This window comes from Micrasema longulum, unplaced genomic scaffold (assembly GCF_059751315.1).
Source record: "Micrasema longulum isolate JH-2025_06_02 unplaced genomic scaffold, ASM5975131v1 h1tg002076l, whole genome shotgun sequence".
Classification (NCBI taxonomy): Eukaryota; Metazoa; Arthropoda; class Insecta; order Trichoptera; family Brachycentridae; genus Micrasema; species Micrasema longulum.
Genome location: NW_028279243.1, coordinates 152,869 through 175,537, shown reverse-complemented (window position 1 = coordinate 175,537; position 22,669 = coordinate 152,869). Strand labels below are relative to the sequence as shown.

At 32.9% G+C, this 22,669-nt stretch overlaps 1 protein-coding gene and 1 long non-coding RNA gene across 5 annotated transcripts in view; both read right to left on the bottom strand.

Annotated features, from left to right (window-relative positions):
* The window catches only part of mino (glycerol-3-phosphate acyltransferase mino), a 138,525-nt gene that overhangs the window by 8,841 nt on the left and 107,015 nt on the right, over positions 1 to 22,669 (bottom strand). For 3 of the 4 annotated variants that reach the window (XM_088239141.1, XM_088239140.1, XM_088239139.1), the window contains 7 exons: positions 17,349 to 17,501; positions 14,157 to 14,341; positions 10,981 to 11,214; positions 9,589 to 9,776; positions 6,298 to 6,533; positions 5,613 to 5,814; positions 387 to 571 (listed from right to left, as the gene is read on the bottom strand). In XM_088239141.1, the coding sequence (XP_088095267.1) occupies positions 387 to 571; positions 5,613 to 5,814; positions 6,298 to 6,533; positions 9,589 to 9,776; positions 10,981 to 11,214; positions 14,157 to 14,341; positions 17,349 to 17,501 (1,383 nt within the window). Of the gene's footprint in view, positions 1 to 386; positions 572 to 5,612; positions 5,815 to 6,297; positions 6,534 to 9,588; positions 9,777 to 10,980; positions 11,215 to 14,156; positions 14,342 to 17,348; positions 17,502 to 19,739; positions 19,948 to 22,669 lie in introns of those variants that run through there. The other variant, XM_088239142.1, reaches the window with a different exon arrangement.
* Positions 2,566 to 3,941, bottom strand: LOC148273101 (uncharacterized). The gene is made up of 2 exons (XR_015824689.1): positions 3,703 to 3,941; positions 2,566 to 3,491 (listed from the first exon to the last, which is right to left on the bottom strand). It is a non-coding gene; the product is annotated as an uncharacterized LOC148273101 (long non-coding RNA).

Sequence of the window (22,669 nt, the reverse complement as noted above, 5' to 3'; positions counted from 1 at the left end):
ACAATAGTGAATAATAATAATATCAACATCACGAGGCCGACAAATATTATGATGATAGTAAAATAGTAAAACTTAATTAAGGATTTTTATTGATATTTATATCAAAATCATTATACAAAATGGTGCGACCTTTGAATAGTTTATTCGTTTAAGATATAAAGGCGATTGTGGTAATCATCTTCATTGGGCAAAATAGTGAATGTGACAGGTCATAGGCCTGTAAATGTTTAAGTTTACACATGACCCAGGATTCCTTCATCTAGGTTACAAATGTTTTTTACATGGGTTTTCTATAGTATAAATTCAAAGCATATCAGTGTCTCAGGCTACATATCGGATACTAGAAATATTGGTATGGAATGTATCCCCAATAATATTATACTGACAGCGTGATTGACGACGTCCACAGAGTCTCCGATGAAGCCCATGGAGCGGCCGTCCCTGATGAGCTCCAAGGCCAGTCCATCTAGGGAGGCAGCCAGGTCCGCCAGGGAACAGCCTCCCCGGAATCTGGTCAGCAGCAGGAAGGCCAGAGCGTTGGTGGACATAATTGCCGTCGCATTGGTGCAGTCTGATAACAAACAATATTACTGAAAATAATATTTTATTTAATACTTTACCAGAATACATTATATAATTTAATTAACAATGTATTCCTCACTGGGAAAACACGTGCCGGGGAATACATTTTACAATTTTAATTTAGTTTGACTTATTTAATTTTTATGTACACAAAGAATATATCGTCGTCAACGGGAAAATACCTCCCGTGTGTCAAAAACGTAATTGTTCAGGAGCAACTAAAAACTGATTTCTGAGAGCTACGAATTGTTTTATAAAACACCAAAAATACGCTTTTTAATTTTAAATGTCAGAATGTATTTTCACGAAAAAAAACCTTTTTATTTGAAGTACAAATAACATTTTTTGTGATTTTAAACACATGGTAGGTTTTTTTGGACATGAAATGACACATAGGAGGTTTTTAACTATACATGGGAGCATTTTTTCAGATGTTAAGAGATGTACAAAATGAACAATCAGCCACATAGGATACTTGAATTGCCAGTTAAAAATTCAAAATTCAAAAATCAAATCAAAATATTTATTCAGAAAAAAGTACATACAAAAACTAAAGTAAATAAAACAAAATAAAAATAATATTGTTAAAATACAATCATTTTATGTCAGCTTGCAGCTGCCTGCCCTTTATAATTAATAATTTTAATAATAAATCTTTGCAGGTATGTAAGAAGTAATCAACTTATTACTTAATTTTTAGATTTAATTTTATGTTTAACTCTCGAGTCTGGCTTGTGAGGAAGGCTATCGTAAAATGAATGACTGTCTTTTTCTACTGCGCTTTTAAGGGATTGTAAGTCTTTAAACTTAGAATCTGTTATAGGAATGGGCTGATCATAGAGGGGTTTAATGTTGTTCAATGGCACATTATGTTCAATAGTACGCCGCTGAGGTAGTATTGCCCATTCGTCGGTAAATTTAGTTTTATAAAATACATTTCCATCTGGGGTGTATTTTAGTTTACACAACTCAGCCACTGTTGAATCCCCTATTTGGTTTCCAGGTCTGATTGATTTAAAATTAGTTTCTTTACCCTCGTAATTTAAAAAGAAATCATAGCTCGCTACTTTCACAGTGTAGGGCTTTTCAGGCCTCGCTGCTCGCATCATTGCGATGTAATCTGAGGGCGTGTTTATTGGAGGGATAAACAAGTGCTCCAATGTAGCATGGACACTATCTACTTCCATCATTGTATGTCCCTTAGTCAGGTAAAGTTGCTCGATGGTCAAATTCTTTTTGACAGCAACATCACTGAGGGCACTAGCAAGGGTTTTATTTTTGTTTTGATAACCGCAACCATCTGACACTAATGTAATTTTCTCACATGTTGCATCACAAGTCAAAATAAAATCAATTATACACGTGGTAAATTCATTTGCAGTAACACCACCATTTACTTCGTGCCACACATAAAGGTTAACATCACGATTTGCCAAATTGTATATTGAAAAATTGTGAACCTGTAATTTCATTTTGTAGTACATTGCAGATTGTAATGTCTTTGGGCACAATAGAATGCTTTGAAGATCCATAGCCACTACAATATGTTTACTATTGACTTGAGCATCAGTTTTTGCTTTATTTTTTTCAAAGCGAGCCTGATCTTTCCTAATCACATGCACATTGTACAGCTCTTCTGAAATATGACCCAGTTTGAAGCTGCAACAAGTATCACATTGATCTTTTCTTGGACTGTGAATAGCAATATTCTTGCTTTTGAGAACTTCTTTAAATGCGCTCAAGGAAGCAGAGCATAATTCTTTTTCAAGGCACCATTTCAAATATACGTCATGCATGTGCTTCTTTGATCGAAATATCGGTTCTACATACATTTTTTTGGATGATTTCCTGCAATAATGACTAGGAACCTTAGGTAATAAATCCAGCCAATTATTTACAGATTGGGAAGTCTCAATTTTCCTTTTTTTTCTTGGCGGTAATTGTGCAGTTGTATTATGTTCAGCTGAATCATGTTCAATAATATTTTCTTTTTTATTCCATCTTTTGAACGTATCTTCTCCCAAGCACAAGGTATTCAATAAAAACCTCCTACAGACCTTTACCATTTCACCCCCATCTTTTGGTAATAAAATATCATGGCCTCGTTCTTTTTGTGAAACTTTAGATTCAATCACATTTTTATTTCGTCTTTTTCTTATAGATCGTGTGTGCACAAATCCTCTGATAAACACCTTTTTTTCAGCCCAAGTCTTTAATTCCCAAAATTGTTCAAACAGACCTTGACGAATGCAGTCAGTTATCTGGGCACACATGAAAGACCTCTGAGTTTTTTTTACTAACAAATTATGCCCACAGCGACTCTTCATAAGTCTTGCTGGTTTTTTCGAATCGTTAACCACCTTTTGATTAACTTTACGATATCCCACGTATGGACTTCCTGATGCTCGAAGAAGTCTTCCAGTTTCTTTTCTATCACGCAATGTTTTGTCTATTAATAAATCAGAACTTTCTCGAGTTGCAATCCCTGCTTGTTGGTCTAAGAATTGAATCTCCACTTCATGATTAATAACAGGGTCCTCAGTGTGCACTGTTTTATCTACTGATAAATTAGAACTTGCTTGAATTGTAGTTGTAGTTGTGGTCCCTTCTGCTTGATCCAAAAATTGAATTTCCATTTCATTTTCAATATTCATAAAATTGATAAAAACACCATCATCAGTCCGCTTTGCAATCTGCGATTCGTAATCATTGGTGGATGGTAATACTTCTGAAATTATTTTCTTCAAGGACTCATCCGGGATGTAAGAAAAATATTCCTCAGATGATAATGTCATCTGAAGTGTTGAATGCTCGCCAATATTATTTTCTACTTCTGTTGCATTTTTTGTTGCTTTATTATTCTCTTCGTTCACCATTTCAATCATACGTCTTCCTCGACTTGTCATTATCTGAGAAAAGTTTACACAATCAAATTTGGTTTTTGAACAAATAGTATTAGGCATTAGCAATTTTTAAAAGCTTTGGTTCGAATGAACTTGCCGAAAAGTTAAATGCATAATATTCCGCATTATTTAAACTAAACAACATAACCTCAATACTATGTGAGTAGTAAAGAAAACAAAAAACCTCATAATTTACGTAATAAATAATAGTACTTACATAAAGTATTATCAGTTCTTTCCTATAGTATTCTATGTTGTTTGTAATGCACCACTAATATGCTAAAAATATGCTTTAAAACGTTTTTAGGTGAGAGTAAATCAATCTGTCAACACTGTCAAAAAAAGGCGCCAAAGGCAGGAATGAGCAGGAAGAAACAATGAAACATCTCCTATGTGTTTTTTTCAAAACGCGCACTATGCTAATATTCATAGAAGTTTGCTAAATCAAAAGCTCCTATGTATACATGGAATACATGGGAGGTATTTGAAAACGATTTTTTTTCAAAGACCACATAAGAGATACAAATAAAGGTTTTGAATTAAGTAACAGTATTATCTACGCATGGGAGGTTTTTCCAATCGGTAGAACAGTTGAAAATCTACGCAATGTCATATTTAACTCATTTTCGTAAAATCGACCACATAAGAGGTATTTTCCCGTTGACGACGATATTAAGTATGGACTTTTTATGTGCATACAGTTTTTTTTTTATTTATTATATTTTTTTCTTTGCATTTCACAATAGGTATACGTAAGTTACAAATACACTATTACATAAACGCAAAAAAATCAATTTACACAAAATAATATTTTATAATGTTCAACTGCCAGAATTATTAGAATTGTTGATTTGGGATAGGCTTTCGACTTTAAAAGTGCAATATCTCACAACTAGCAAAATGTAGTTACCAACTTGTGCCAGAACCCGATGATATATTCATAGTCACTAACAAAATACTTACATATTCCCTTTTCTAAGGTATTCTCCATCCCTATTGTAATTTGTTAACAAAATAAGTGTTAAAACTCATAACTTATGACACCAAAGTAATTATATGTTAAAACAATCCTCGCTTATAGATTCAAAAACTATTCTTACTCAAATGAAAGACATAACCCCAACAATACAACGCATACAAATAATACAATCACTTTATCCTCAACACAAAGACAACTTTAAAAAAAATAACACCTATTACCACTTTCGGACAAAGGAATATTGAGTATTCTTTAATTAAAATCTATAACCTACGTCCACTATCTATTAAAACAATTTGAAATGAGAAAATGTTCAAAAAGGCTATAAAAAAATGGATAGTGGAGCTGAGTAGAAGTAAAATGGATTGTCTCATTCGCCCAAACCAATATTGAATCAACTGCTCCCCAAATGTAAAGTTTATGTTATGCTTTTGTTCTTTTATTGTGCGTTTTATAAAATAAATAATATATGTGTACATAACAAACATGGAAACTTAGATTTCTTTAATTTATCTTTATGCCAATTAAAATCATTACTTTTTAATCATTTCTTTTCTAAATTGTACTGTGTTATACTTGTTTTACTGTTTATGCTATGATACATCGCCTCTGTTACTTCAATACTTTTTTATTTAAACCATTTAGTTATTGTTAATTTGCTGCTTACCTATTGTTTCAGTATTATTTTATACTTTGTTAAAGGCGTAAGCCGTCGAAAGAAATAAATTAATTAACTATAAACTTAAAACTGTCTGAACATTTTGTTGATTATCTCTGTATATTAAGTCTTCCTTGTTTATTCTCACGTGTAAAATTATTATTAAAAGATAACCCCAAGTAAATGATAACGCGGTAAACATGGCTTCCGGAAACCAGAAATCTATCGTAACACATAATTGGCTATTCTAAACAGCTGTTGACCCGAACCTGAGATGTTTTAAGTAATTCATTTTTATCAAAACTTATTTTTATTAATTTTTTCATACATTATATAGCTGACCTAATTTTTACCGCTCGCAAGAAAACATTTTTTATATCCTAGATCTCTAGAAATATCTATAGAAATTGCGATAGTGAAAAAATAAAAGATTTTTTTTTAGGTGAACCAGTGATATTATTGTATATTATATTATATTATATAGACTCACCGTAGACAACATGTCTAGCTATGGCTTCCACCAGTCCCTTTTGGTCCTCCTGGACACAGTCAGTCCCGTACAGGCTGGCGCAGCTGGAGTTGGCAGTGAGGGTCCTCTCCCGACCGAACATGGCGATGGAGATCTCCTGCTGCTGCACGATCTCCGGGTACAGGGACATCTGGCTCGGCTTGCGGAATGATTGGACCAGTTCCTGAGGGACGCAAAGCATTTTTAGTATCTGCGGGGTGCGGCATTGCTGCATCGCTCGTTTTGCGGGTGGATAAATTAAAAGGTATCATGGTAAAACAAATTTAGTATTATTTCTGAAAACTACGATAAAGGAAATTTTGTCTTATGTTTTATCGATGTAAAAATCAATTTCAAATTTAAAAAAAAAATTGTTAATTAAAAAAGATATATTTATATAAATGCAAATAATTATTTTCAAACTATAGTTGTTTTTCAGTCAGCAGATAGAGGTTCTACATAATATTATGAACTTATTAATAAAAATACTTATATAATATACCTATATGATAAGGAAAGTGGAATTAGGTAATGAGTTTGGAAGAAGACAGGAAGAGGATTCGGGAAAGAAAAAAATGAAGGAAGGGTGTTGAGATTCTAAGGATATATTATAATAATGTTTTAGGCGTTTCTTAGAAGTGGCCATTGTTCTGTTAGTGTTTCTCACCCGCATTGAGAAGGGCTGGTTGAAGTCTATCCTGATACTGCCGTAGTGGGAGTTAAAGACGTTCCAGATGGCCTTTATGGCCGCCCCGAAGGACTCCATCTGCTTCGGCACGCCGAGCTGTTCCCTCACGAAGTTCCCGTCCACGAGTTTCTCGTAGTTCATGGACACGGGCACCAGTATGGCGTCCTCGATCGTCCCGTCCAGGTAGGCATCCACTATCACAGACAGGATGCCGCCTGCGATGAGACAAAAAAACACATAAGGAAACACGAAAGGAAACATTGAAGCGAAACGTCCTGCCGGTAAAACAACTTTGCGACTTCAAATGAATTGTACATCAGGATTTAAAAAAGAGTTTGTAAATTGCATTATTCGGAGATTTTTCGAAAATCTCTAAGAGATTATAAATTATATGGAAAAACTTAAAATAAAAAAATACAAAATTAAAACATACTTCCTCAGTACTTTATAGCAGCTATAGAATTCATAATATGGACTTAACAAGTTCTCCCTGTTTCTCAACAGATGGTGTAATTTTATTTTATTGGGAAATTGTACAACTTAATAATACTACAGTGACTTCATCGTGAAGCTCCACCATTAGGCTTGAAATCTTAACTTTTTTTAAAACCTGATCAACGGGGGGGAGTCACAGATTTCTTTTTTAATTATTTTAGATTTTTGTGTTTTGGTAAAGTGAAAAAAACAATTAGTCAATAAATAACCGATATTTGCTCAGTTATTCATATAAAAAAGATATAAAAATCACATGAAAATAAAAGAAACATGAAAACCCATTAAACTATGAGACTGGCCTTAGCAGGTTCACGGGTTTATTATTTTTTCCATAGGCATGGGTTGTTCCTGGTTGTGTCACTATAAACTGTGTCTCCGTAATCAACTAATGTCTATAATATTTTTAATTAATAAATAAAACATTTTTGACATGGGTAGATGTAAAATTATTACATAAATTTAGAAATCCAAAAATTATATAAAAATAAATATCTTTCCGTATCGTCGTTATTCTACTTTAGAAATACCTAGGCCGAAATATCACTATTTAAAAAAAAAAAAAAAAAAGTATAAAACTTTGCGGTGTCTTCTGTAACAAACAGCGGTCGGCATAGACATTGGTACTCGCATGGGTCACTCAATCATATTAAATGTGGTCTTCAGCAACTTTTAACATCTTTAAATTATTATAAATCAAATTTCTCTTTTGAAATTTTGTATTAATACTAAAATCGCTTTAATGAAATTTTATCGACTTCTCTTGGTTTAAAATCTTCTCCTTATATTGCTTTTTCAAATTTTAAAGATTACTTGCTATACTTGTTATTCCTTCTTTATTTTTTCTTTTTTCTCTGCTGCCATTGGCATGTTTTTATACTTTTAAACTACTTTTAATTACTTATATTATATATGTTAATAAAATCAATATATTGCTGCTCTTACTATAATGTGTCATTAATTTTGAAGATGTTTTTTAAATTGACCTAAATTTAGTGTCTTATCGTTTCTTTGAATCCCTTAAAATAAATATGTGTTTATGTTTTTCGTATTTAAAAAAAAATGTTATTACTATTTTATTTTATTTTTACATCTGAGCATGTTTTTCATTCTTTATTTCCATTCTTAATTACTCTTACAAATTTTCTTCATTTTTAATATTATTTCCATTTGTAAATACTCACTACAAACTACAAACCTTAAAATATCTTATTTTCACTTAAATTTTAATTTTTAAACAACTTTCATTTATGTTTTCTTTTTCCTTCTCTTTTTTATACTTGCATAATTAACCTTACATATAATTGCTTTTTAATATGGAAACTTCACTGGTCCATTAGAATTAAGTCTAATTGTGTAAAATATTAAACTTTGTAACTGTACTGTATGTTTCCTGAATAAAAAAAAAAAAAAAAAAAAAAAAAAAAAAAAAAATAAAAATAATAAGTACAGTCGAAACTGTTTGTCTGGTGTTCTGCATTATTACATGCAGTAAAACCTCGTCTTTACGTTCCTCAATTCGTCCTTGTCAATAAGTTTTCCCACTTTTTATGCCGAAATATTTAGGTCCCATTTTTTTCCATACATTCTCATTCAAATATTCCCCCAATTAACGTTTTTTACGTTTTTCATAACCCCGGTTTTACGTTGAAACTTTTTCAAAACTCATTCGATCTGTCAAAATACGCCGAGCCGCGCGCCGCCGCGTTTGCCCAAAATGGTGAATAAAATCAAGGTGTGTAAATTGTTGTCTCAAACTAAATTCAAAGTAGGTTCAGTGTATTTGACCATTTTGTTTAAGCGTCTAAATTTTTTCATTTGACTAAATTGTGACATGCGGTTGACGCATGTTTAGAAAGAATAAAGTCTTTACATCAATAAAATACGAAACAGAAATTTAAAAAATTTGGCAATAGAAATATTATTTGAAGTTATAAACATAATGTGAAAAGAAGATATTTAAACAGTTATCATAAAAGTGTGAAACATTTTTGCCGCGATGTAAATGACAGTTGAAATTCTGTGTTACCATACTAAAAAAAGTGATACCATATAAACAACATTTCCCAATATTTAGGTAAAAAAATATTGTATGTATTTTATGCAAATTCAAATTTTTGTTTTCGTGTTTTTAAGGTTAAGTACCTACATAAAATTATTTAAACATGTTTTTTTTTATTCAATAAAATAACACATTGTGGTATTGGTTGAAAAAATACAAAATATTTTTAATGAAATCATGGGTAAATATGATTAATCAGCAATTATGACCGTTTTTACAATTTTTCTGTAGTTTTTCATTTCCTCACTTTAGCATTTTCTTCAGTTCAACACTTTTTTTCGCTGCTCCCTTGAAAAGCGTAAAACAAGGGTTTTACTGTATTTCATTTAAATTTGCTGTTTTGCTGTCCAAAATTATAACAAACTGAGATATTATTTTTTCTATCACAGATCTTGTAACCGTGATCTTGGGTACAATTTCCTACCTTGTTAAAAAAGAATCTTTTTGTCAAAATGGGCTAATAGATTGTTTCATCTAACTTGTAAACAGTACGGATTTTTGATTAAATAAAAATTTGGAGCACACTATTATTCTTATTCCTTAAGGTGGGGGTCAGTGCTATGCAAGCTCTTGACGTCACTGCGACCTATTAAGATCTATTGTGACAAGTCCCCGTGAATAGTTCTCATCCTTCGTGCCCAGGTCTTTAAAGAGCCTGGCTATCGTGTGGAAGGCGAGAGTTCTCGTTGTGCAAGCCCACTAGGCTTCTTTATTACCTTTGGGTAGCTGCGGTTTCCCGGTCCTACTCCTGCCTCCTTCGATGAAGAATTCGATGTTGTGACGGGCACGCAGGCAGTGCATCATGTACGTGTGCAGGGTGGCGCGGTATACCAGGTCTTTCTCCGACCCGGTGGTGTCCAGCCGACGCTTTATGTAGAAAGCCCCCAACCCACGAAGGAGCCAGCTGAAAGGGAAATTTTCAATTAAAAACTGCGTAACTTAAATTTTCAAGAAAAAATGTGGCCGAGCCGATGTAATCTATTCAGATGTTATTTTAGCAAGGACTCTTGGTGTTATTAAATTGCTCATCTGGTATCATCGGTTTCCGACGCCACTGGACAAGAAGCTCACAACTCCAGCTATCTCACGCTCTACTGCTTGTGTTTGAAAAGTTGCCATCCATCGCCTTTCATATCATTTAAAACATTTGTGATTTTCTCGCCACTCACAATACCTTCATAATACGAGTATACTGTTAATAATCAGACCGCTTAGAGACTGATCGCGCCACTTGTCCGTTAGCAGATGCACGCTCGAAGCTGCTGGTTCGCGGGATACGTTATCCTTTATTTACTTGCCAACTGAACCCTAAATACAATGAATGCAATTCCTACCTTGCACTGGGGTGGTACCTTATTGTTTGTAACTTGTCTCGCGGCAGTCAGGATCAGATCAGAACGTGGGGTCATGAAGGAGGGGCACTTGAGCTGGTTTCTTGATTATAATTTTTTCACGATACAGTGGATAAAGTAACTGGTTCGCGATCGCGGTGAGAAGAAAAGTTATCTTAGCACATGAATCCTGACAGTTTGATTATATTAACAATTGTTCTTTTGTTAAATGCATTTTGTGTACTTTTGAATATTGGACAAGTTGAGCCGGAGACAAAAATGTGGTACCTACCCACAGTAAGAAACGCAACATTCCTATCAGGGCCCAGTGTGCACCAAATAAATACAACAAAGTAAATGTGGCGAAACCAGAGACCATATCACTGATGATGAGACATTGTATCTGAAGGATAATTAATGTTTATTGCATATTGGTCTCTTGTCGGAATATTTATCTAGACAAATTGTCGGCCATTTTATCTATTGCTAATATTGTCAGATTTGGGAAATAAAAATGGTAGGTGACACGCCAACCACTTCGCAACGAGGCAGACTTCTCCACTCTATTTCCTATTTACAGATTTTTACCTGGGAGCAGCCATCGAGTCGAAAACACGCATCCAGGGTTACAGAACTGTATTCTTCACCCGCCTGGACACATAATTATTTTACAGACCGCTATCAATATTTTCCCGCTAAATGAGAGAATATTTATATGTCTCGTCAGAATGATTGCTGTTGATAAACTAAGCAAAATGAATATAAATTAGCATTTACCCGAAGAGCGGTATTTTGAGGTTGTCTCCGGCGGCCACGATGGGACTGCGCACGTCGTAGTTAAGCAGGATGAAGGACACGAGGATGTAGTCCAGGTGGCTGCGGTGCAGGGGGACAAACACGAGCGGCAGGCCCGAGTCTCCGGCCTTGCGCAGGACGCTGATCTGCTCGGGGGACGCCACCACCTTGCTCACGAAGTACGGCAGGACTTTGTACAGCGTATACGACGTCAATCTGAACGGGGAAAGAGGAATTATCATCAAGTTATAATTGTGTGAACACTCTACTGTATAAATAATGTGTATACTTGTAATGCCGTATTAAATAGACTTCATGAACTCGGCAATAGTTATTCCCACATATCTGATATATTTAGTGTAGGGTATTGTTCCTGTAGAACAGAGGTTCCCAAACTTTTTTGTGTCGTAGACCCCTTGCCATGTTTTTCGGTTTTTGGTAGACCCCCTACTTAGCTGATATTGATTTTTTATAAATTTCTAACTGTAGCGAAGTTTAGTGTTAAAAACTTAAAGTTAAAACACATGTTAAGTTTTATACATTTATTAATTGAATTTAAATTAAAACTACTCAAAATAAAATTTTGTATCTGTTATATAAAATAAACGTAACATAAAATAAGCAGTAAGTAAATGTTTTTAGTGGGAAGGATGCCTGATGCTTAAATAATAAATTATCAACATTTGGCGTCAATTTTGTCAGGTTTAATCTTAAATCTCCTCGGCCAATGATGTCCAGTCTGTTTCTTTTTTTCGTTAGGAGATTAGTAACAGCGCTGAACCCCCTTTCCACTAGGTATGACGATGGAAAGGAAATCAAAAATTTGCTCGCTATATTCCATAATACAGGATAAGTAACGGGTATGTTTTTTTGCAGCCAGAAGTACAGATGTTGAGATCCACTATCGTGGACCCCCATTTTCATTTCATGGACCCCCAAAATTTTTTTTCGTTGACGTAGACCCCTTGCAGGTTGTCATAGACCCCTGGAAGTCGATATAGACCACTTCGGGAATCACTGCTGTAGAACAAACCTTTTGAACTTTTTCAAAGATGGTGAATGGTAATTATATTTATTTGTTCATGCATTTCATAATATATACAGTTTTTTGTTCACTTTGCCCAGCTGTATGAAACAGTACTTATGATTTTCTTGTTATATTACTGTAGAATGTTTTATTATTTAAACTTTCTATGTTTTATAAAAAAAATATTAAGCCAAATATGTTAGTATTATAAATGTTTGTAAAAGGCAGATTTGCCGTTTATGTTAATAAAATAAAATAAATATCCAGATTCCCTTAACTCTTCGATCTGTTGATTTTTATGAAGTAAAAAGTATTCCCTTCTCAAATTTATATCTTAGGAAGGAAATCCAGCCTGTCTTTAAACATTTGGACATACACGAAACCTTATTTATAGTTAACATATTACAACAGAGATGAAGAACATTTAAGAGAAGGTAATATAGAGTTCCAGGCATCTACAGGGCTTATGATCTGTCAATGGCTGGTTTAAGTGGCCACTTTACACACGGTGTAACATACACCATTCTGCCTATATTTGAACATCTATATTCCTTCAATTCTTTCATCTGTTGATGTTTGTGAAGTTAAAGAGCTGAAACCTTTATTTATGCAGGTGAGATTCAACTAATTGAATTATTTCACCTACATACTAGGCAACGCCTGAAAATATTATTTTTCAATTTCTATACTTCTTCATGGACCAGGTAATTTATCAACATTCAATTAATTGAATCTCACCTACATAAATAAAGGTTTCAGCTCTTTTACTTCACAAACATCAACAGATGAAAGAATTGAAGGAATATAGATGTTCAAATATAGGCAGAATGGTGAATGTTACACAGTGTGTAAAGTGGCCACTTAAACCAGCCATTGACAGGTCATAAGCCCTGTAGATGCCTGGAACTCTATATTACCTTCTCTTAAATGTTCTTCATCTCTGTTGTAATATGTTAATATAAACAGCTCCCCAGGGAGTTGAATCCAGTCCTTGTCTACAAAAATTTGGACAAACTCAAAATATTGTTGATTATTTATAGTTATTATTTTTTTTATTTATTCATATAAAGACACATATTACAAAAAATAAAATAATAATGTAGCCCTAACTCCATGAGGCCAAGAGCCTTGTGTTGAATTGGGATACTAAAGGAGGAGGCAGGAGGCTAAACTAACAGTTTTCAATTAAGTTCTAATGCCAACTCTAATGTATGGGAGCGAAGTATGGAACTGGAAAAATAATGATGAAAGCTGGTTAAATGCTGTCAAAATGCGATCCCTAAGGCGAATGTGTGGTAAAACGATGTATGATATGCGCATAAATGTCGAGATCCGTGCACTGTGTAAGGCTGAGACATGCATTATCGACAGAATCGAGAAAGGGGTTCTGCGTTGGTTTGGACATGTAGAGCGAATGAACAGCGAAAGAACAGCTAAAAGGATCTACGATGCGAATGGTGATGGATGCAGAAAATGAGGAAGACCGAGAAAGAAATGGCACAATCAAGTCCATCAAATACTTGAAGATGGACATGTCAAGAGTAGGAATAATCGGCGTGCATGCATGAGAAGATGTATGAATAAAGAGGAAGCAGGGTCTGTATGCTAAGATAGTGATATGGCGTTCTATCCTCTCTGCCTACTCTTACGGGGAAACGGCGTGATAGTTTGTTTTGCTTGTTTGTTAAATTTCAATGAATATCTGGGCAACACGCTCAATAGTACTACATATAAATCTATGCAACGTCTTGCAGCAGTCTCCTGCAATGGTCTCTTCCCTTAGACAAAATCCAAACTTGTACACTTCTCCTGACAATGGCTTTCATTTCGAAGAACTTAATATGTTCATACAGGACATTGAATACTCTATTGTTGAGCATGTGTAGCTTCAAAATCGGTCAGTAATTAAATAAATTATAAATATCTAGTCCTGAAGATATCTCCATAGGCGAAAGCGCTCGTCGGTCAATTTAAATAAAAGTGAAACCAATCCAAGAAGTTTTATTAATAACTTTATATAAATCATTAACTATGGAGTTTTATCAAGAAATATCTACAAAAAACATTCATAAAAACAAAGTGTTTTTATTTTAATTTTAATTAAAGCAAAATTGTATTTTTATGAACTGACCTGAGCAGGAAATCAGAGATGGTGGAGCGCATGTCCTTGAGTATAATTCTGGCTCTGTTTTCCAAGGACTTATATATTGAAGCACAATCTCTCGGAGGACTTTGACTGCCATCGGTCTTCTGTTTCTCCAGAGCATCGTCAGTCATTTGTTGGAGTTGTTGTCTGAATCGTTCATCACTCAGCACCTTAAAAAATACAGCCTTAATTATAACTCAAGAAGTTTCAATTTAAAAACATTTTTTATTTTGTTCACGGCGCTGAATTAAAAAATATTTTACAATACGTGATTCTAAAAATTAAGGGGAAAAAATACATCCATCATTATTACAGGGATGCTGGATTACAACACCAAGTGGCCATTTGAACCAGCCAATGACAGATCATAATTCTTAAATCTTTGTTTATTCTCAAATGTAATTAAAGAAAACTAAATTGTTAAGTGTCCTCGGCACGGGAAACCCCAGTGAGGTCACATTATTTTTATTATTAATTATAGTTTGTAAGCTAAAAATATGAATAAATAAATAAATAAATAAAATAAGCCCTGTAAATGCCTAGACTTCCATATTCCCTACTCAAAAATGTTTTTCCTCTCGTTTGCAACAAACTTGGATTCTTATTATGCTAAAAAGCCTATATTTTATTTTCTTGAAAAAATATATTTATTCAAATCACTTATTCAAAATAACATGTTTGATGTTTGAAAATTTTAATAAATTTTGCATCTCAGTATTTACAAAATATTACATTCTGGCGCAGCATACACTTTATATTAGAAAAATATGAATTGTTTCATACAATAAGCATTTAAACCAAGATATGAAGTTAGGCAAACAAATTTATCAGTCAAAAACACTAATTACTGTCCCTGTATTTGTTTGCAAGCTTGTGATATATTCAAATGTATTATAATAGATGTATGTCTTTACTTTTTTATTGTTTAGATAAGAATCATAAACGTGCAGAGATGTGAGTAGTCAATAACAGGCCAATTTTAGAAGTTAGACAGTGATATATTCTGGTTATTGTTTAGATGATAATCAAGGTTACGAAAAATTGGCTAAAACATCATTAGGACTAGAAGATGTCGACTATTTTTCATATTATGTTTTCAGGTAATAACAAAGTAATGTTTATGAGAGATTTGCAAAAAACAAATTACGTCTACAAGCATAATTTGTTGAACATTCAATATGCAACCAGAATAAAAATGTGATTAAATACAGACTGCGCTTAGGATAGAGGCTTCAAACCACAATTATAGAAAAATTGGTTTTGATGTTTTGCTATTACTACTACCATTTTGCCGTAGGGGTGGACAGAGATGATCGATCGCCATACACGTCTATCCTGGCGTACATTCATATCTGATCTGATTTTGCGATGATCAGGCTTAAGATTTTGGTCTATCCAATCATGTTACCATTAAGGCTGTAGTCGGGAAAAACAAACGCAAAATCAGGAAATCATACAATTTTGCCATTTTAAAATGAATGTTTTTTTTTAATCGGGCAATAAAAAAAAACAAAAAAATTAATTAGATAAGGCTAAGTATTGAACAAAAATTTGTGGTAATAATTTGATGATAATACATTTAACATAAAAGTGGCCGTGGCTAAGTTTTAATTTAAAGCATTTTAAATCATATACATTTCTGTGACTTTTTCCTTTATTTCTACTTAAAATTATGCCTTCGGTAATATTTAAAAAAAAAAAAAAAAAATATTGAAATACTTTAGTTGAAGCCTTTTTTTATAGAATTATATTCTCTTTTTTTGAAAAAAGAAGATAATTCTAATTGTAATATTCAATTTAAAACAATATCTTATTGACTTTTAGACTGACTTTCAGTACAGCCCTAATTGCTTTCGAAAAGGCTGGTCTGAAGGTTACGAAAATTGATCTGATTAAAAAAAACATTCATTTTAAAATGGCAAAATCGTATGATTTCCTAATTTTGCATTCGTTTTTCCCGACTACAGCCTTAATTCTTTCCATATATATCTGCTTCACCATTCTTTCGTTCTACATAGTCAAACCATCTCGGTAACCCTTTCTTAATCTTATCAATTACACCCGTCTCAGATTTGCACTCTCGCCTGATTTTATCATTCGGAATCCTGTCATACATTGACCACCCATTTGTGTAAGAGACCGTATTTCCTGTTCACACTGCTTTCAGCCTTCCGCTGCCAATTCCATGTTTCGCTTCCATACATGAGGGTTGGGACTAAAGCCCCATTGTCTAGCTTCGATTGAAATATTTTTATTAGCAATTACTGAGCTTAGAGTGTCATTTTTTTGTTACCAGATTAAACCAATAACGTAGGTCTTACACATATTTTAATAAAAAAGAAAAAGCTTTTGTCCTAAACACAGTGAATATTATACACACCTTTTAACAAAGATTAGTAAGAGTGACGAAAAGAAAGAATACACATTAAATTGTGAACACTGCATCCTCCTTAGAACAGGTAGAATCAAATTCAGTGTTGCCAATGAAATTAACAAAATTATTAAAGGAATAGTTCCGAGATATTTTCAAAACAAAATAAAAAACAATGAGTTCTTTTATTACTATGCAACAAGAGGATCTACAAATATAAGACTGGAAAAGAAATCAAAAGCTATGTCCCAGAACTGCCTTATGTACAAGGGAATAAAGTTATTTGAGGAAATGCCAGAAAGCATAAAAAATGAAAAAAAGTGTAAATATATTTAAAATTAAATGTAAAGAGTGTATATGTAAAAAATACTAGGTTATATATTGTAAATAGTTAATATACATTGGTTAATATAAGTGTACATATTGAACAGTTTGAATATTATAAATACGGATAGTAAGTGTACAATAGTGATAAATAATGTTAGAATAAGTATGGATGTAAATATTATGTTGTAAATATATATTAGACTATGTTTATTATAGAACTAAATAAAATATTTAAAAATTAAAAAAAGATCTTCCTAATGAGGAAGTCTTTTGAATTAATTTTGTATTTTGAAGAAATCATATATGATGCTAATATAAAATAAACAAATTATGCGAGAAAAATAGGAACCGAGTTGTCGTAGAGTGGAGTTCGAACCTCAGACCTCTGTTCTGTGAGTACGCGATACTACTACGGACGTTACAGACACAAACTGGTTCATATAGTTCATAATGGATTATGATTCATTTTGGATATTTACCGTTTCCGAAGCTTGCTTATAGTCGAACCGCTTCACGCGAAATACTTGTGCAATGTCACAGAAGGAGCGCGCCATGAAGCCCTTTTGTTGGTTGATCATGTAACCGAGTTCCAAGATGTTGATGACATTCTGGCTGTCTGTTCTGTTTGTATTCTGTAAACAAAAATATTCAACTATTTATTCTGTGCCAGAGAGAATGAAGAATACAATTTATTTGTTTCTTTTATTCTATTTTGTTTTAATTTTACATAATCCTTAAGGTTAACGCCACCCTCAGCAGAAATTCCATCACCGATCTTCTGTCGCGGTAAATCCACAACCGAACGAGCAGCCACACTACATATTCCCTGGCGGAATATCAGTTGACTACCGAGCCTTATACGCCTTTACACACTCGATGCGGATTTTATTTATTTATTTAAACGTGCATTTCATATTATACAAAATGGCACAAAAAACACTCTGATATATTTTGCTTATGCTCATAGTAGGCTCAGTATATGAAGGGTCGGAAGCCAGAAATATTATAAGCCTAATGTAGCAATTGGTTCCTTTATTTATTTATTTTATTTATTCATATTTTTTCTCTTACAAACTATAATTAATAATAAAAATAATGTGACCTCACTGGGGTTACCTGTGCCGAGGACACTTAACAATATACTTTTTATTAAATATTTTTACATTTGAGAATAAACAAAGAAGACTAACTTAATAAACAGAGATAATTAACAAAATTTTCAGACAGTTTTAAACACTACATATTTATGTTTATAATTAATTTATGTACATCTATATTATTTATATTACAAAACGCACAATGAAATAACAAAAACTTAACATAAGCTATACACTTGTGGAGCAGTTGATTCAATATTGGTTTGGGCGAATGTGACAATCCATTTTACTTCTACCTAGCTCCACTATCCATTTTTTCATAGCCTTTTTGAAATTTTCTCCTTACTAATCATCCATATGGGCAAATGCCTGTTCTACTTCTACTACTACAACCATCACGCCATTTCTCCGTAGGAGTAGGCAGAGAAAATGGACCGCCACATACGTCTATCCTGGCATACATTCCTAGCTTCTTCCACTTAAATTACGGATAGTCTTCCGAATGTGGCGCATCCCAAACTTAACAGCCGAACTAAATAATTATCAATTTTTTTTATGTATCCAATGTTTAGTATACATTGCAACAATTCCAACAAGTTAAGCATTAATGATTTTTGCCATTTTTAATTTACTGCATTATCTTTATTTTTTATCTTTATACCTAAGTATGTTAAGTTTAATGTACTGCATAGTATTATAATATAGTACAATGTATAAAACAACTGTGTAATATGTATAACTATATTGTTTTTGGATTATTTCATAAATTTGTAATGAAAAACTGTTATGTTTAAATGTATTTATGCTTATGTTTATGAAAGGCATTTGTGCCATGAACATTAATAAAAAAAACATCAAATATATCTAAGCTTGAAGTTGGTGTGGCGTATTTTTGCTTAACACCATCTACATTTATTTATTTTACAGAAGCAAATAGTCGACAATAATATAATAACATTAAAAAGATACGGTTTAAAGACAGACCAGCGAAGTTTCTAAATATAAATCATACATATTAAATTGTGGTACAACAAAATGGTGTGTTTGTGTGTATTTGTATGAGAGTAAGTGTAGTGGTGTGTTTGTGTGGAAGTAAGTGTTGTGTTCAAGTGTGTAAGCGTGAGCATCGTTAAATACCAAGTGGGAGCGTATCGCAGCCAGAAAGAATGAGTTACTGTTACGATATATTTTTCACTGTTAAAAAATTTAAAGTTCAGGTCCTTTCCAAACACAAGAATTTTTCTATTTTTTGGAAGGGCTCTACAAATTTAGATATCATAAATAACTATTTTCCATTTACTGTAGCAATATATTAAAACTGTGCTATAAATAAAAATTATTATCGTTATAAAGCATTGTAAATAAGCATAAAATAAAGCCGATAAAGTAATCCATAAAAGCATAGTTTTCAAAACCAAATAAAGTTGGAAAAAAAATATATATTAGATAAAATTCTTAAAAACATTTTCAAAAACAAAGAAAAAACATTAATTTGTAAGCCCAGAATTGTCAAAAAGAATATTATTTTCAAAAATCATCACAAAGATTCTAAATATACAAATGCATGAACAAAAGAACAGCGCGGAAAACAAAGAAAACTTATTTTATGAAAAAATAACACGCGGGAAAACATATCTAGAACACCACAGACAATGGAAATATAATCAAGTAGGGTAGGTACCTATAGTTTAATGACAGATGAGTAGCATACGAATTACACATTACATTACACATGTCTATGGAACGAACAAATTGTCAAAAATTCAAACCTACGTATTGTCGAACATCGTGAAAACCGCGCCATTTTAGCATTGTATCTTCCTCGGCGAAGATGAAGCACATTCAATTTTAATTTGTAACTTTTAGCAATCGCGAGACTGAGATTTGGATTTTCACGTTGCGAACTGTTCGTCGCTGCATTCATACAAGTGGTTCGCACGAGAGAAGGGGCCGGCCGCGGCGGATAATCGTCTCTAATTACACACGCGATAGGGAATATATTCGAACGCGGGGGAAGCGCGCGGCGTCACAATATAATGATAAAGGATGCAGCAAGATGAAAATTAAATGGCAAAATTAATAAATAATAAAAAAAAATTGCGATATAATATTGTTAAAGATATATTTTCCTGCTTCACGCATGGTGTTATGAGTTCGATTCCCGATGATAGCATAATACTTTTATTGAATGTGACATAATATTTTAACCCTCCAATGCCCAACCTTTTTAAATTTAACTATAAACATATTTTTATGGATGTCTTTTTATGCAAATACTGGGAAAAACAATTTTAAAAAAAGTTTTTTTTTTCAGTTTTACTTTCATATTAGTTTATAGGGAAAATATGCAACATTAGGCATTCAAATATTAAAAAATACAAGAATGTAAGGAAAACAAGAAATAACGATTCTTATGAACATCTTTTTATACAATAATGAAAGTTGCGGAAGCAATTATCACTTCAAATCTTTAAAAAAAAAAAACGAAGAAATCACCATTTGAACTATAGCTAAATTACACTTTGACAGAATACGTGCAACTGACTTTTTGTTTCAAATTTTATCGAAAAATTTTACCCAGTAGCACAATCACAAATAACTATCGACGTGCTCAAAAACATGCTAAGCATTTGAGCGATCACAATGAACATGATTAAGTTAACACGGTCATAAGTCAACGCGTGTGTAATCTCTAAGTCAACGCTCGTGTCGGTTTGTTTTTTGTTTTCCTCGTAAATAAATACAGTTCACTGGCGAAAAATCTGCGTTTACTATAAAAAATAATACAATATATTGCATTTGCAAAATAGTAAGGGGTATGTAATACAAAAAGGTGAAAATTAAATTAAAATTACTATGGCGACTGCTTTTCTTGACATTTGGCTTGCCAACCGCCGGCTAAATGCAATAAATAGAATGATAAATAATAAATAAAAATAGCAGTTTTGGAATATTTTCCATATTTACACCGATGAAATTTAAGTATGTGATTGCGCAGCGGGATTATACGTCGCGAATCGTAAATATTTTGACATTTAATATTAGGTGTTCACGGATGTTGCATTGTGATCGCGAATACGATAAACAACCATGGTGAAAAATTGTTATCACTTCGCTTATTAGCACATCGATAATTGTTTGTGATTGAGCTACTGGTGGCAACTTTTTAAAATAAATTATAATGGTTAGTATGCATACAATATAATAAATTAGTCGCCGAGTGATAAACATGTTTAAAATCACTTTTATACACCGATTATTGATATGTAGCAGATCGTCTACATTGGGCATTGTAGAGTTTATCACCCTTATCTTGGAAGAACGAAATTATTTTTTTACACATTTGAAGGTTGTATAGCCTTCAGAACCCCAAACATTTTTTCTGTTTTAATCATAAACATAAATTGTGATAATGCAGTTAGAATGAAAAATATACGAGCAGTTTTTGACTGAATGCCGTTTTACTCGCGATTCAGTTCATGATAATAAATTAGATCATGTATGTACCCAAAATTAATCTCAATGTCCCCTTTCGCGTGTCAAGAAATAAGTATTTGTTCCATCTGCCAGTCTGTAGCACTAACTATGCACAACACTCTTTCCTCTATCGTTCTTGCTCTAACTATAATGCTTTTTTTTCATCTATAGATATATTTTACATGCCGCTTAATTTATGTAAAAATAAATTAAGACTCCGTATTTCTGGCTGCGATACGATCCCACTTACTATTTAATGATGCTCACACTTACACACACCTGAACACTTACTCCTACACTAATACATATAAACACTCATCTACACTTACTCTCATACAAATACACATAAACACACCCTTTTGTTGTAACACAATTTAATAATATGTATGATTCTTATTTAGAAACTTGGCTGGTCTGTCTTTAAACGGTATTTTTTTTAATGTTACTATATCATTGTCGACTGTTGGTTTCTTTAAAATAAATAGGATATATACATTGCCAAGAAAAGCGTTAACTACATAATATATATTTTACGAAGAAAATGACTTAACTAGTGCCAATAAGGAAGTTCAGCGCTATTGGAAATTGGGTATAAAAAATGTTTTCTTACACGTGGTAATTTTTAATTGTTCAAAAGTTTTTAATTGTACAGCGAAGTTTCTTAAAAATTTGAATGTGAAAAAAAAAAAAAAATAAAAATAAACTACTTTGTCGGTCTTGTGGTGTAATGGTCAGCGCGTTTGCCTACCATGCGAGAGGTGTCGGGTTCGATTCCCGACATGGTTGGTATGAATTTTTTTATTTAAAAGGGTGTTTTCACATCAGAATAATTCAGTCCCTGGACGGATATCTGAAGCTTAAGACTGATCGTCTTACCTACGTGTAAAAAAAATATCAAGATACGCTGCAATTGGTGTACTAATGCAGCGCCCTAAAGGGAATGATAATGATGACAAACTACTTTGAATCACGTCACAAGATCTTCCGAATCAACCAATGGCCAGTGTTGTGATGGATTTCCGGTTTTCCGTAAGCCAACTAACCGATCAGCAAAACTAACCGATTAGAACTTGTGTCGTCAAAATCACAGCGCTGATAATACGATACGTAAAAATATATATTTTTTAAATTTAGCTGAGTTTGATGGGCTATTAAAAAATAATAAATTGAATTATAAATTATTTCAGTGTAGAACCACATTTTGTATCAATATTTTACATCGACAT